The sequence below is a fragment of the Oncorhynchus kisutch genome, linkage group LG20 (genome assembly GCF_002021735.2).
Source record: "Oncorhynchus kisutch isolate 150728-3 linkage group LG20, Okis_V2, whole genome shotgun sequence".
NCBI classification, from domain to species: domain Eukaryota; kingdom Metazoa; phylum Chordata; class Actinopteri; order Salmoniformes; family Salmonidae; genus Oncorhynchus; species Oncorhynchus kisutch.
The window spans coordinates 39,006,379-39,022,505 of NC_034193.2; the positions used below are offsets into that span (position 1 = coordinate 39,006,379).

The following is a 16,127-nucleotide window of genomic DNA, read 5'->3' on the forward strand; positions in this document are numbered from 1 at the left end:
GTGAATTTAAGATGCCTAAAATAATTTTGGCATAAGAAATGTAGGTCTAATTGATCTGATATCATTGATTTGACTAGGTCACTGCACACAACGTATTTAGACTATCTAGACAAGTAAAAGCCTAATTTATTGAAAGCGCTCTCATTTTCAGCACCTTGGACAGCGGTTTTAGGCTACATGGGAGTCCTTCTCTGCAGTTGCTGACTTGCTCTCAATTTGACGGCAGCGCGTCCCTGTAAAACGTGTAGGCTGGCTACTCGACTAATATTTTTCATTATACACGGGGCTTTATTAAATTGAGTTAATCATGTAGTAAATGAAACCCACAACAACTTGTGCTTAGCCTACAACTTCACCCAAATACAATAACACACGGACGTTTCCTTAGTTGCAAATCAAATTCCTCGAGGACAAAACAACATAGCTCAAGTCAGAAACAACAAGTGATTTCCCCCCGCAGGGTATCAACCTCGGGGTATAATTGGGATTAGCTAAATACACGTCATCCCTCTCAGACAACACACTGTGCGCCGAATAATATTTTTAGACTGGATTTAGAGAAAGAGGAGCCGGTCAAGTGTTTTCTCAGAGGAAGCATCTTTGTGTCCTAGCAAGTAGAGAGCGCGCAGCTCCGTGTATGTCTCGGCAGCTGGAACGTTCGGACAGCAAAATGTCAGCCAATAATGCTTTTCAAGTGGCTAACATTCCATGGAGGAATAACAATTTTACCATGTCGAATAAAGACCCACCGTTCTCGGATCAAGGGGAGACCATTATAGGAGTATACCTGCTGGTGCTAGGTGGGAGAACTTGCTTATGTAGTTGTTGGAATGTAATTTCGTTTTTAAAATGTAGCTTTGCTTTTATGATGCAAATACTTTTTAGTTTTGCTTTCATGGCAAAAAAATCTGGAAATATGTCACTAATGGCTAGTTACTACTTCATAATTGTTATTTTATTACCTAAACGTTAGGGTAGGATGAATGACAGTAGTTTTTACTAATTTACAACAACAAAAAAGAATCCAGAGAGTAGTCTACATTTATCTTGATCTTTTTTTACTCTACCATATTTTGATATCGCAATAAACAACGATTGGATGAAGAGTTCGATTGCACTGCAGAATACAAATCACCAATAACAGAAACGGTTGTTAATGCAGTTGTTATACTATTGTTACTGTCAGTGTAGTGTATGGGTAACGGTTGGTGGGTTTGGTGATATAAGTAGCCCAGGACAAAGAGGGGTGACTCCTGCAACCATTCAGATCCTGTCTAAGCCGTGGAAATCGTCAATCAAGAAAGAATGGCAGCCAGCTAATCTGACGTTCTTTAAGAGAGGGCAGAAAGACGTGTAATTTACCTGTTAATTGGTGCAAATGTATTTGTATTTATTTAATTTGATCCTGATTTTTGAAATCAATAGTGTGACTGTCATTTTATTTACAAATACCTACTATTAGCTCTAAAGGGAATTTCATGAAGGAAGGTTTATGCTAATTTTAGTATTTGAATATGCAGTGTTTGAAGAGAGGTCAGTAGGGTTAAAATCACAGATGAGGCACTTTGTCACCTCAATGCATCATGCTGCTTTATGAGCTGCGTTTTGTATGGTGTGACTACAATTCCATTACATTTCACAAAACTGACAAGGCCTTTGCTCATAGGCACTTTGGGACACACTGGTAATAGATGTGGTGAGTTTCCCTCTATGTAATGTTTTTAGCTTCTGGAAAAGAGCTATATAAAGCCAATCAGTTAGCATGTCAATGTTTTATTTCCTCATCAGGTTGGCTGTCGTGGTTTGGCAACAGTATTGTGATCTTCGTCCTGTACAAGCAGCGTGCGTCGCTGCAGCCCACGGACTATCTCACCTTTAACCTGGCCATCTCCGATGCCAGTATTTCCGTCTTCGGCTACTCCAGAGGGATCCTGGAGATCTTCAATGTGTTCCGGGACAACGGATACCTGGTTACCTCGATCTGGACATGTCAGGTAGGCAATGAGGGTGTCTGGTTGGAGGGGGAAAAGTTGTTTTGAGAAGTGAGATGCTTCAAATTTGTATTGTATGTGAATGGTAATGTGTTGCATCTGTAGCATGTGCCATCCTACTGCAGGATCTGATACTATACTCACTCACTGCAATACTCACAAGACACAGACATTACCGCCATCCCATAAAACATGGCATGATTGGACAGGACTTTAGTAGTTCAGGTCTCCTGGAAGGTGATGTCACTGTGAGATGCTAACTTCGCAATCCTCTACACAAATATCAAATACACAAACAAGACAACTTACCTTTACGATTTGCAAAAACACTGCTCTATGGCTTAGTTCTTATTGCCAGTTCTTTATCATTTCCTGCTAATTGCCTAGTTAAGAATATCAATGGTCCACTCCAAATGGAGACTAAGTAAAAATAACACAATGGATAAAGCATAGAAATGTGTTGCAACAGATCATTATATTCACTACACTACAATGGTTCTTTGGGGGGGATGGTCCTTTCTATAATTAGCTTGGTTACGAATAGAATATTAAAAATGGGTGCTTCGGACAGTTGATCATTCATTCAATAAAAAGTAGCGTGTTGGCACATTCATCACTTTAAGTGATGATGATGAGTTACCTGGAAGAAGCGAGAGGGTGGTTTTACAAGGTGTCACAAAGGCATAATATTGCTAACTACAGCACAGGAGAAAAGGTCTGTAGGCTTTACCTGAAGTAATATAATTTTAACACTATCTTAGGGGGGAATAAGAATGCTTTTGCCACACCAACAGCCAAACATAGATGGATGGTTAAGGTTTGGTACATGCTTATAGCATTTGATTAAAGAGGAAGCGTGATTTGCACAAGGGCTAATATCAATCCATTTACCACATGGGTTTTTGTTTTAGTGCACAATGTGAGAAAATGCCACCTTAAAAAAATGAATGCAATGTCTTTGAAATTACAAAGTTATCCCTGTTCTATTTTGTATCAAACATGTTAACACAACAACAGTGTGTGTGTTTTAATGTTAATTACAGTTATTTCCCCAAGCAGGTGTTGCTGCTTGTTTGGGACAAACCGTAGTTGAATAATGTCCAACTAACACTGAACAATAATCTTTTCATTTACTATTGGCCAATGCTAAAAACAATGAGAAAACATCCAAATTAAAACAAACTAATAGGAGAGACAGAAATGATTTAAAAAAGACTGAGATATAAAATAAAAAAAGTAATAGGAAAGAGAGGACAGATGAGGAGAGTTTCTTCTGATAAAGAAAAGTGGTCCCGAGGTCAGCAGACACTGAATGCTTGATTATAGAATGTCTGGGTCAGAGTAAGGTGAGAGAGTTGTCAAAGATGAGATTCCGGACTATAGGATAAGTGTACCTATTAAGCCCACCAAAATCTAAGTTTAGACATTTCTAACATATACGTGCCCTAATTGTTGTAAGAAAAGTGGAGATAATATGAAAGATTAATCTCTCATGTGAAATTGTATGACTTGATTTATACCATTTGTTAATAATATAAGAGAAAAATATTTGATAAAATATGTGGAAAGTCCAGACTGGGTTTAATGGGTACTAAAATGTACCCTTTAAGCCCATGGGTGTTCCAAATAAGCCCACCTCTAAAATGATCTATTTAAATATATTTCCTAATGCTGAAAACTTACAAACTGACATATCTTATGTAAACTTAAATTATAGTAATCTCCCCTAAAGTTATTAAAATCAACTGATCAATACTATTCATCATGGGTGTAGCACTCATAAAAGTGGGTGTCCAATAGTATCCGCAGAGAACAATGTGTGCCCAGGCTTTTGTTCATGCCAACACACCTGATTCGACTAATCAACTAATCATAGACTTCAACCAAGACTTGATAAGTTGAGTCAGTGATACTGCTTGGTTATAACAAAAACATGCACCCTCGCCGGCCCTCTGTGGATAAGACGCCATGCACAAACAACTTTTAATGAATTACCTGAAAGCTGGTTCACATTTGCTGTAGTCTTATTCTTGTTTCGTTAGTTCAACTTGTCTTCCTAAAGCCTGTGTGAAGACAGTTTCAAATTTCCCTCTCTACTGTTATATTAAAGGTACATGTGGTGAACCCAAATATAGAAAAACCTGGATGAATGATGGACAATATGACAATGCCCCTGGCTCTAACTGCATAAACAGTCATCCAATAATCATCTTCTTGTCCCTCATTTGTTTCCATTTTTGTCCAATACTTCTAGGTCTTCCATCCCTGATATCCTTCAACCCTGATCTTATTATTCTCTCTCTGCATCAATGACTATCTGTCCACTCCAAACGTCTTGGAGAAGAGGTTTTTAATTGTTCTTAATTGTTTTTAATCTTTGTAAATGAAACCATGAATAGATGCATAAGATGCATACATTTAGTTTGAGTATTTTCATGAAAATAAATCTGAAGAAAAACCACTTATGGTCAGGTTCATTGAATATGTAATGGCGTTCTTCGTTTGTTGAAAGAGAGGACCGAAATGCAGCGTGGTGGTTAATCATGATCTTTAATGAAACAAATGACGGAACGATACATGAACTAACTTATAAATACAGAAAACAACAAACGGAACGTGAAACCTAATTACAGCCTATCTGGTGAAACTACACAGAGACAGGAACAATCACCCACGAAAGACAAAGCGAAACTCAGGCTACCTAAATACGGTTCCCAATCAGAGGCAACGAGAATCACCTGACTGCTGATTGAGAACCGCCTCAGGCAGCCAAGCCTATACAACACCCCTAATCAGCCGCGATCCCAAATACTACAAACCCCAATACGAAATACAACACGTAAACCCATGTCACACCCTGGCCTGACCAAAATATATAACGAAAACACAAAAACCTAAGACCAAGGCGTGACAGAACCCCCCCCCCCAAGGTGCGGACTCCCGGACGCACCTCAAAACCATAGGGAGGGTCCGGGTGGGCGTCTGTCATTGGTGGCGGCTCCGGCTCGGGACGTGGACCCCACTTCATTAATGTCCTCGTTCCTCCCCTTCGCGTCCTGGGATAATCCACCCTCGCCGCCGACCATGGCCTAATAGTCCTCACCCAGAACCCCACAGAACTGAGGAGCAGCTCGTGACTGAGGGGCATCTCGGGACTGAGGGACAGCTCGGGACTGAGGGGCAGCTCGGGACTGAGGGGCAGCTCGGGACTGAGGGGCAGCTCGGGACTGAGGGGCAGCTCGGGACTGAGGGGCAGCTCGGGACTGAGGGGCAGCTCGGGACTGAGGGGCAGCCCGGAACTGAGGGGCAGCCCGGAACTGAGGGGCAGCCCGGAACTGAGGGGCAGCCCGGAACAGAGGGGAAGCCCAGTACTGAGAGGAAGCCCAGTACTGAGAGGAAGCCCAGTACTGAGAGGAAGCCCAGTACTGAGAGGAAGCCCAGTACTGAGATGAAGCTCAGGTAGGTAGTAGGCTCCGGTAGATCCTGGCTGGCTGGCGGATCTGGAAGATTCTGGTTGACAGGCTGATCTGGAAGAATCTGGTTGACTGGCAGATCTAGAAGATCATGGCTGACTGGCGGATCTAGCAGCTCCTTGCAGACTGGCAGCTCCTTGCAGACTGGCAGCTCCCTGCAGACTGACAGCTCCCTGCAGACTGGCAGCTCCTTGCAGACTGACAGCTCTGACTGCTCCATGCAGGCTGACAGCTCCTTGCAGACTGGCAGCTCCTTGCAGACTGGCAGCTCCTTGCAGACTGACAGCTCAGGCTGCTTCATGCAGACTGACAGCTCTGACTGCTCCATGCAGGCTGATAGCTCCTTGCAGACTGACAGCTCCTTGCAGACTGACAGCTCCTTGCAGACTGGCAGCTCCTTGCAGACTGACAGCTCTGACTGCTCCATGCAGGCTGACAGCTCCTTGCAGACTGACAGGTCCTTGCAGACTGGCAGCTCCTTGCAGACTGGCAGCTCCTTGCAGACTGGCAGCTCCTTGCAGACTGACAGCTCCTTGCAGACTGACAGCTCCTTGCAGACTGACAGCTCCTTGCAGACTGACAGCTCTGGCTGCTTCATGTAGACTGACAGCTCTGGCTGCTCCATGCAGGCTGGCAGCTCTGTCTGCGCTAAACAGGCGGGAGACTCCGGCAGCGCTGTAGAGGAGAAAGGCTCTGGCTGCGCTAAACAGGCGGGAGACTCCAGCAGCGCAGGAGAGGAGAAAAGCGCTAGCTGCGCTGAACAGGCGGGAGACTTCGGCAGCGCAGGAGAGGAGAAAGGCTCTAGCTGCGCTAAACAGGCGGGAGACTCCGGCAGCGCAGAAGAGGCGAGGCGCACTGTAGGCCTGATGCGTGGTGCTGGAACTGGTGGTACTGGATCGAGGACACGCACAGGAAGCCTGGTGCGGGGAGCTGCTACCGGAGGACTGGAGTGTGGAGGTGGCACAGGATGGGCTAGACCGTGAAGGCGTACTGGAGATCTTGAGAGCAGTGTTGGCACAGGACGTGCAAGGCTAGGGATGTGCACAGGAGGCCTGGTGCGTGAGGCTGGCACCAACTTCACCAGCCGACTAACACGCACCTCAGGACGAGTATGGAGTGCTAACTCAGGTGCCATCAAATCCCCAACACGTTCCGTCTGGCGAATTCTATGCAAAAAGCACCAACACAGCAACTCCCTCATTTCTCTCTCCTCCAATTTCCCCATTAACTCCTTCACAGTCTCTGTTTCGCTCACCTCCAACACCGGCTCTGGTTCTGGTCTCCTCCTTGGCTCCTCACGATAAACAGGGAGAGTTGGCTCAGGTCTATCTCCTGACTCAGCCACTCTCCCTCTGAGCCCCCCCCAATACATTTTTGGGGCTGCTTTTCGGGCTTCGTTCTGCGCCGCCGTGTCTTTCTTTTCTCCAACTCCATTCGCCTATAGCCTTCTTCGCACTGAACTAGCGAATCCCAGGCGGGCTCCTGCACTCTCTCTGGGTCGGCCACCCACCTGTCGATTTCTTCCCACGTCGTATACTCCGTGCCATTGCTGTCCATAACGTCCTCCTTTCGCTGCTGCCTGTTAACACGCTGCTCGGTCCGTATGTGGTGGGTGATTCTGTAACGGCGTTCTTCGTTTGTTGAAAGAGAGGACCGAAATGCAGCGTGGTGGTTAATCATGATCTTTAATGAAACAAATGACGGAACGATACATGAACTAACTTATAAATACAGAAAACAAACGGAACGTGAAACCTAATTACAGCCTATCTGGTGAAACTACACAGAGACAGGAACAATCACCCACGAAAGACAAAGCGAAACTCAGGCTATTAGGGATATCAACACACAATCTCCATGTGTTTCAATGCAAACCAGGCTACTGGGCTTAATTGGAACAACAGTGATGTATGGTTATTTTTTTATTTTTTTTAAGACAGAATAGCAAAGTTCAGTCATAAAATATTTGGAAACCAATGGTTTGGGGTATAAATATACACTTTAGACTACAATAATATGTGACGTTAGTATTGATCATATTGAACGATAATATTATTACATTCTGTATAGAGCGAGTGATTGTTGTGCTACTGTACCCTTCAAGCCCACCTGAGATAAATGTCAAATTTACAAATAAGGCAACCATGTATAACAATGCAAGGTTTATTTAACAGTAAAACAAGACTAAATGCAGTTAAAAAAAATGTGAGCTGTGAGTGCTTAAGATCTATTATATTGTTGTGGTTCACCAAGTTGTGTTGCTACTGTATTGACTGACATGTGGTACGACTGGTTGCATGAAAAAAACATATTTTCAATTGGCAACAAATAGTCATTAATACCTATGTAGTATTCTATCATATATCAACACATTAATATCTTAATTTTACATTAAGTGTGATCACTGATCTGAGAAGGTACAGAAAATGTAACAAAAACATGTGTATCAGTCACCCCACACCAAAGTTTTTTTGCAGTTTTGAAATGGACAACTAGTAAGAACTTACACATACATGTAGCTGTCTGTCACGACTTCCGCCGAAGTCTGCTCCTCTCCTAGTTCGGGTGGCGTTCGACGTCACCGGCTTTCTAGCCATCGCCGCTCCATTTTTCATATTTCCATTTGTTTTGTCTTGTTCCATACACACCTGGTTTTCATTCCCTAACCACACTGCATGTATTTAGTCCTCTGTTCCCCTCCATGTCTTTGTGTAAACTTGTATTTATGTTATGTGGGTATTGTTACGCGCCATACTTTTTGTCTATGTTCAGTGTTTGGGCACATTTATGTACTTTTGTGCTTTCATTGGACCGGAATAAAAAGTGTGCCTGTTCACTACACTCTGCTCCTGCACCTCCAGTACACACCCTTAACATTATCAATAACCTAATAATAATTGTCTGATTGTCTTAGAATAAAACTGGTATGGAAATAACAATCAGATGAATTGGTTGAAACATTAAAAACCAGGAAATGTATATATATATTTTTTAATCCAAAATTGGAAGTGGGTTTAATGGGTATGTGAGCTTAATGGGTTTGCTTACCCTAATAAGGAATAAGTAAAATGCATGATAGGACATGAACTCTGGCATGTAACTACTTTCCAACCAGACCTGGGTTCAAATACATGTGTATTTGAGTATTTGGTATTTAAAATACACAGGAAAAAGTATTTTAGTTTTAAAAAAAATACACAGCCCAAAACAAGTACTTTTATTGAAGTATTTGAATTGTTATTTGTAAAAGCCAAATCTACCAAATTCTATTTGAGAGTATTTTCAAATACTTTCCAAGTGTATTTCCAAATACATTAAAATATTAAACTACTTGCCTTTTCAAATAAAATATATCTGAATACTTACTTAAAATGTTTGTAAAAGGAATTTAGATATTTGAAATAGCATTTGAACCTAGGTTTGTTTCCAATTATGAAGAAACCCCATTTGCAGAAAATGCTATGTTGCTTGAAGCATCCCACCAGGGGTTTTTTAAATTATGGTCCAAGATTTTTCCTCCAATAGACATATGCATGGTCCTTCAAAGTGTATCTGACCGTGAGGCAAAAGTGAATGGGGCTTGGATGTAAATATATTAGATTAGATTAAGTAATCTGATCAGTCAAAGTACATTGGCTCCTGTCTCTACTAGGAAGATAAATTGAAGTTAATTTGGTAGAAGCTGTTGATCTTGATCAGACATACTCACCACTGCTGACCATAGCTGTGATGGACGGATCTTTAACTCCATTCAATGTAGCTAGATCAGCAAGTGTTTATCCTGGTGAACTGAAAACTGAACAACCAGGAGAAGGATTTGGCGAAGTAGATAGGAGCCCTATTCACACAAAATCCGTAATTGGTTAATGATGGATTTGTTAAGTACGTGAACCCAAACAAGTATTCAACAGCAGGATACTTGTTTTCAACTTGATTTTCTGAGTGATTGGAGTCCTTCAACTTTTGCAAGTGGATGTCTGTTTTTTTCTACTGTATTTGTTTTGAGATTCTCTTCCCTACACCTTCCCCCTCTAAGCTTCCCTACACCTTCCCCCTCTAAGCTTCCCTAACAGTATTGTTGGTCTTTCCCAGGTGGACGGCTTCTTCACCTTGGTCTTCGGCCTCAGCAGCATCAATACTTTGACTGTCATCAGTGTCACAAGATACATCAAGGGATGCCATCCGAGTAAAGGTAAGACACTGTGACATGACCTTAACCTTTTAATGGTCATCTCAATAATTCCAATAAAGTTGGAAGAAAAATGGCTAGATGTTCTGGTCAGATACAATGTTCTTGTGGGAGCCTTTCTTTTAACTTTTAACTATTTTCCTTTACCTAGCTCACTGCATAACCAACACAACCATAGGCATGTGCCTAATATTCATCTGGATGGGGGCTGTGTTCTGGTCGGGAGCGCCCCTTCTGGGCTGGGGGAGTTACACAGGTGAGATAAACATGGCTAGTAATCATGTGACATACTATTTGATACAGGGGCACTTACTTGTGTTAGGTTCTTGTAACATTCTGGTTGGGCAACATTTTCAAGATTTGTATGTGCACAATGACGACAAAAAAAGAATAGCACTAAAGCAAGTTGCTATCTAAAATATTAGTAGAAGACAATCTTTAAACAAGAACTGACCACATTTTGACATATGTGGACCTTTTTTAACACTTACCCTGAGTTTTTAAGGGACAAAATAGAGGAAATTCTTACATTTTAAACTATCTTCACCTGAACAAATATTTAAAAAATGCCAACAAAGAAACACATGAAGGTTAAACTCCTCCTTCTTTTAGATCGTGGTTATGGAACATGTGAAATCAACTGGGCCAAAGCCAACTACTCCACCGTCTACAAGTCCTACATCATCTCCATCCTCATCTTCTGCTTCTTCATCCCCGTGCTGGTCATGCTCTTCACCTACGTGTCCATCATCAACACAGTGAAGAGAGGCAACGCCATGGCCACTGAGGGAGACCTGACCGAAAGGCAGAGAAAGATTGAAAGGGACGTCACTATTGTGAGTAGGATTCAAATCAAATCAACATTTATTGGTCATGTACAAAGATTTGCAGGTGTTATCAGCAGGTGCAGCGAAATGCTTATGTTACTAGCTCCAAGAGTGCAGTAGAATGTCTCACAAATGGCCTCCCGAGTGGAGCAGTGGCCCTAGGCACTGCATTGCAGTGCTAGCTGTGCCACTAGAGATCCTGGTTTGAGTTCAGGCTCTGTCGCAGTAGGCCGCGACCACGAGACCCATGGGGCGGCGCACAATTGGCCCAGCGTCGTCTGGGATAAGGGAGTGTTTGGCCGACAGGGATGTTCTTGTCCCTTCGTGCACTAGCGACTCCTGTGGCGGGCTGGACGCAATGCAGTGTTTCCTCATTGGTGCTTCCGGGTTAAGTGGTCAACGCAGTCATTGTGTCAAGAAGCAGTGCAGCTTGGCTGGGTTGTGTTTCGGAGGATGTATGGCTCTCAACCTTTGCCTCTCCTGAGTCCGTACGGGAGTTGCAGCGATGGGACAAGACTGTAACTATCAACTGGGTACAACGCAATTGGGGAGGAAAAAGGTGTAAAAGAAATATATTAAAAATACATTTAAAAGAATGTCTCGCAGATACAATTCAAAAATCTAAACAAGAAATCAAGAAATGACAGAGTGAGTCCAATAAACAATCCAGAGTAGATATTATATTAGAGTGAGCATGTGTGAGTGAGCAGAGTCCCAGAAAATTGCAGATGTACAAACAATACTACATATAGACCAAGCGTTAAACGATGGGTTATGATTTAACGGTCATCCTAACTTTTGTTTTCTCCCAGGTATCCATTGTCATCTGCACAGCATTCATCCTGGCGTGGTCGCCGTACGCCGTGGTCTCCATGTGGTCGGCCTGTGGCTTCCACGTACCCAGCCTCACCAGCATCTTCACCCGCCTCTTTGCCAAGTCGGCCAGCTTCTACAACCCGCTCATCTACTTCGGCCTCAGCTCCAAGTTCCGCAAGGACGTCGCCATCTTGCTGCCCTGCACTGGCGATGGCAAGGACACGGTCAAGCTCAAGCGTTTTAAGCCGAAAGGCGATGCTCACCAGGGCTCTGGAAGAGGCAATGGACTCAAAGCACCTCCTCATCACCCGAAGGAGATGAAGTATGCCCCTGGAAATCCGTATCCGCTCACGGCGATTAAGGCGTCCTCAAGCCCAGATTCGGGAGTGGGGAGCCACCCCTGTACTCCTCCTCCTCCCGCCAACAAGGAGATGTTCTTTATCGAAGTGCCCCATCTGTCTGATGGGCCAGAGTGGGAATGCGACAGACTCTAAGAACAATACGGTTGTTTTTTTGTGTTACTTTTTTATTTAAAAACACATGGGAATTTACTTACACAAATCCAATATACTTTGATTCGTGTAAGTATGTACACCTGTTGATGTACACCTGTTTTTCTTAATTAATTGTGTTTATACTTGTGAATAAAACTTTCTATTCAAAGGGAACAAGTTGAAAGATGTTTGCAATATCAATCAATACTCATTCTGTCACTCTTCAAATAAATTCCTGTCCAACATAATAATTCATCCCCATTAGCAAACATAGGAGAAGACATTACAGAAATGTAAGTGAATTTCTTATGAAAATGCTCTGAGATGCTCAGCTCACACATAGGCGACTTTACTTGAGGCAGGCACGTCTTCATGGGCTGACTTGATCTTTCTCTTCCCCCTCATTCCAAAGAACTCCACACAAACCAACTTTACCTCAGATAGGACATGTACCATAAGAAACAGTTGAAGTGAATTAAAGTGCCATTAAACTTTGATAGGCTACAATAATAAGCTACAATACCCAAAGAGAACTGTACTAATAGAAAAAAAAGGGTCTTTGATACTCCACAGGACAACAGGTTGGCAGATTGAATTTTTGTTTTCTTTATCTTAATGCTTCCTTCAACTTATTTCATGATGGGGATGATTTCTGTATTTTCCTTTAAGGAGCCTACCGTTACTCCTTAAGGTCCAAGGACCTTGTACACTAAACTAAAATATAAACATTTCATACAACAATTTATACGATTATACTGAGTTACAGTTCATATAAGGAAATCAGTCTATTGAAATTAATAAATGATGCCTTAATCTATTGATTTCACGTGACTGGGAATACAGATATGCATCTGTTGGTCACAGATAACTTTAAAAAAGGTAGGGGTGTGGATCAGAAAACCAGTCAGTATCTGGTGTGACCACCATTTGCCTCATGCAACACATTTCCTTCTCATAGAGTTGATCAGGCTGTTGACTGTGGCCTGTGGAATGTTGTCCCACCCCTCTTCAATGGCTGTGCGAAGTTGCTGGATATTGGCGGGAACTGGAACACTCAATAGGTGACATGTCTGGTGAGTATGTAGGCCATGGAGGAACGGGGACTTTTTAACTTCCAGGAATTGTGTACAACATGGGGCCTTGCGACATGGGGCCGTGCATTATCATGCTGAAACATGAGGTGATGGTGGCAGATGAATGGCTCGACAATGGACCTCAGGATTACATCACGGTATCCCAGTGCGTTCAAATTTCCATCAATAAAATTAAATTGTGTTTGTTGTGCGTAGCTTATGCCTGCCCATACCATAACTCCACCGCCACCATGGGGCTCTCTGTTCACAATGTTGACATCGGCAAACCACTCGCCCACACGACGCCATATACTTGGTTTGCAGTTGTGAGCCTGGTTGGACAGACTGCCAATTTCTCTAAAACAACGTTTGAGGCATTCAATTCTCTGCCAACAGCTCTCGTGGACATTCCTACAGTCAGCATGCCAATTGCACGCTCACTCAAAACTTGAGACATCTGTGGCATTGTGTTGTGTGACAAAACTGCACATTTTAGAGTGGCCTTTTATTGTCCCCAGCACAAGGTGCACCTGTGTAATGACCATGCTGTTTCATCAGCTTCTTTATATTTCACACCTGTCTTGTGGATGGATAATCTTGGCAAAGGAGAAATACTCAGTAACAGGGATGTAAACATGTTTGTGTGCAACATTTTTGTGCTTATGGAACATTTCTAGGATCTTTTATTTCAACTCATGGAACATGGGACCAACATTTTACATGTGGAGTTTATATTTTTGTTCGGTTTACGATATCTTCAGAGGTAGGTTCTGGCAGCCAAAACAGTCAAAATACTCCTTCTAAACATGAATCGATTTAAATTGCGATACGGTTCTAGGAACATAAAACCCTTTACTTTCATATCACATCTAAATGCAAAATATACAGTAACTGTATACTGTTTTAACAGGCTTTATCACAGTTGAAGCCGTTAGTATTTTTCAATGACCACACGTTTCTGGTAACCTTCATCCTTTACACATAGGTGTTCGGCGCATTCTAGATAGCTAATTAGTACAGGTGGTACCTCTGTCTGCCGTCTGTCTTCCGTAATCACGCGCTGTAACATGGATATACAGTATGGCGTGTGGGATTAATAAGTCTAACCCTATAAAGGTGTGTATCAATGTATCCTTTTGTTTGAAAGATACGGTCCTTATGTTTCCAAAACCTTACTGCAAGCGATGCCTGTTAACAAAACTCCCCCATACATACTCCCCCGTCCAATGACTCTTATGTGTAATGAAATGGAACTGTGAGTCATGATCAAAGTCATGTAAGACAAGTGCGGACTAAGAAAGCATTGCATTGCCGACTAAAAGCACTAAGTGCTTTTCCTGTTTTTCCATGTTGTTTCCAACATGGCGCCGACAGAGATGGTCACCTCGCTTCGCGTTCTTAGGAAACTATGCAGTATTTTGCTTTTTTTAATATATTATTTCTTACACTGTTACCCCAGGAAATCTTATTACATACAGCCGGGAAGAACTATTAGATATAAGAGCAACGTCAACTTACCAACATTACGACCAGGAATATGACTTTCCGGATCCTCTGTTTGGACCACCACCCAGGACAATGGTTCGGATCCCAGTAGGCGACCCAAAACAACGTCGCTGCAGAAGGGGCAGACGGAGCGGTCTTCTGATCAGGCTCAGAAGATGGGCACATCGCTCACGAGTTTACTAATCTCTGTTTCACGGAAACATGGCTCACTTGGGATACATTATCAGAGTCGATACAGCCACCTACTTGGGGTCCATTTGGAAGACCCATTTGCGACCAAGCTTTAACTTCCTGACTGATGTCTTCAGATGTTGCCTCAGTATATCCACATAATGTTCCTCCTCATGATGCTATCTATTTTGTGAAGTGCACCAGTCCCTCCTGCAGCAAAGCACCCCCACAACATGATGCTGCCACCCCCGTGCTTCAAGGTTGGGATGGTGTTCTTCAGGTTGCAAGCCTCCCCCTTTTTCCTCCAAACATAACAATGGTCATTATGGCCAAACAGTTCTATTTTTGTTTTATCAGACCAGAGGACATTTCTCCAAAAAGTACAATCTTTGTCCCCATGTGCATTTGCAAACCGTAGTCTGGCTTTTTATGGAGGTTAAGAGCAGTGGCTTCTTCCTTGCTGAGCGGCCTTTCAGGTTATGTCGATATAGGACTCGTTTTACTGTGGATTTAGATACTTTTGAACTTGTTTCCTCCAGCATCTTCACAGGGTCCTTTGATGTTGTTCTGGGATTGATTTGCACTTTTCGCATCAAGGTACGTTCATCTCTAGGAGACAGCACATGTCTCCTTCCTGAGCGGTGTGATGGCTGTGTGTTCCCGTGGTGTTTATACTTGCCTACTATTGTTTGTACAGAGGAACATGGCGTTTGGAAATTTGCTCCCGAGGATGAACCAGACTTGTGGAGGTCTACAATTTTTTTTCTGAGGTCTTGGCTGAATTCTTTTGATTTTCCCATGATGTCAAGCAAAGAGGCACTGAGTTTGAAGGTAGGTCTTGAAATACATCCACAGGTACACCTCCAATTGACTCAAACGATGTCAATTTGCCTATCAGAAGCATCTAAAGCCATGACATAATTTTATGGAATTTTCCAAGCTGTTTAAAGGCACAGTCAACATAGTGTATGTAAACTCCTGAACCACTGGAATTGTGATACAGTGAATTACAGTGGGGCATAAAAGTATTTAGTCAGCCACCAATTGTGCAAGTTCTCCCACTTAAAAAGATGAGAGAGGCCTGTAATTTTCATCATAGGTACACTTCAACTATGACAGAAAAAATGAGGGAAAGAAATCCAGAATATCACATTGTAGGATTTTTCATGAATTTATTTGCAAATTATGGTGGAAAATAAGTATTTGGTCAATAACAAAAGTTTATCTCAATACTTTGTTATCTACCCTTTGTTGGCAATGACAGAGGTCAAACGTTTTCTGTAAGTCTTCACAAGGTTTTCACACACTGCTGCTGGTATTTCGGCCCATTCCTCCATGCAGATCTCCTATAGAGCAGTGATGTTTTGGGGCTGTTGCTGGGCAACACCAAAGAGTTTCTATGGGGTTGAGATCTGGAGACTGGCTAGGCCACTCCAGGACCTTGAAATACTTCTTACGAAGACACTCCTTCGTTGCCCGGGCGGGGGTGTTTGGGATCATTGTCATGCTGAAAGACCCCAGCCACGTTTAATCTTCAATGCCCTTGCTGATGGAAGGAGGTTTTCACTCAAAATCTCACGATACATG

At 42.8% G+C, this 16,127-nt stretch overlaps 1 protein-coding gene across 1 annotated transcript; it reads left to right on the forward strand.

Moving 5' to 3' along the window:
• The first annotated feature begins 551 nt into the window (after positions 1–551).
• On the forward strand, positions 552–11,964 carry LOC109865263 (opsin-5-like). Its single transcript, XM_020453367.2, has 6 exons — positions 552–800; positions 1,789–1,994; positions 9,557–9,656; positions 9,805–9,909; positions 10,266–10,489; positions 11,293–11,964. Exons 1-6 carry the CDS (start codon positions 638–640, stop codon positions 11,788–11,790), a joined length of 1,296 nt encoding a protein of 431 aa, XP_020308956.2. The 5' UTR covers positions 552–637; the 3' UTR covers positions 11,791–11,964.
• Positions 11,965–16,127: the final 4,163 nt, after the last annotated feature.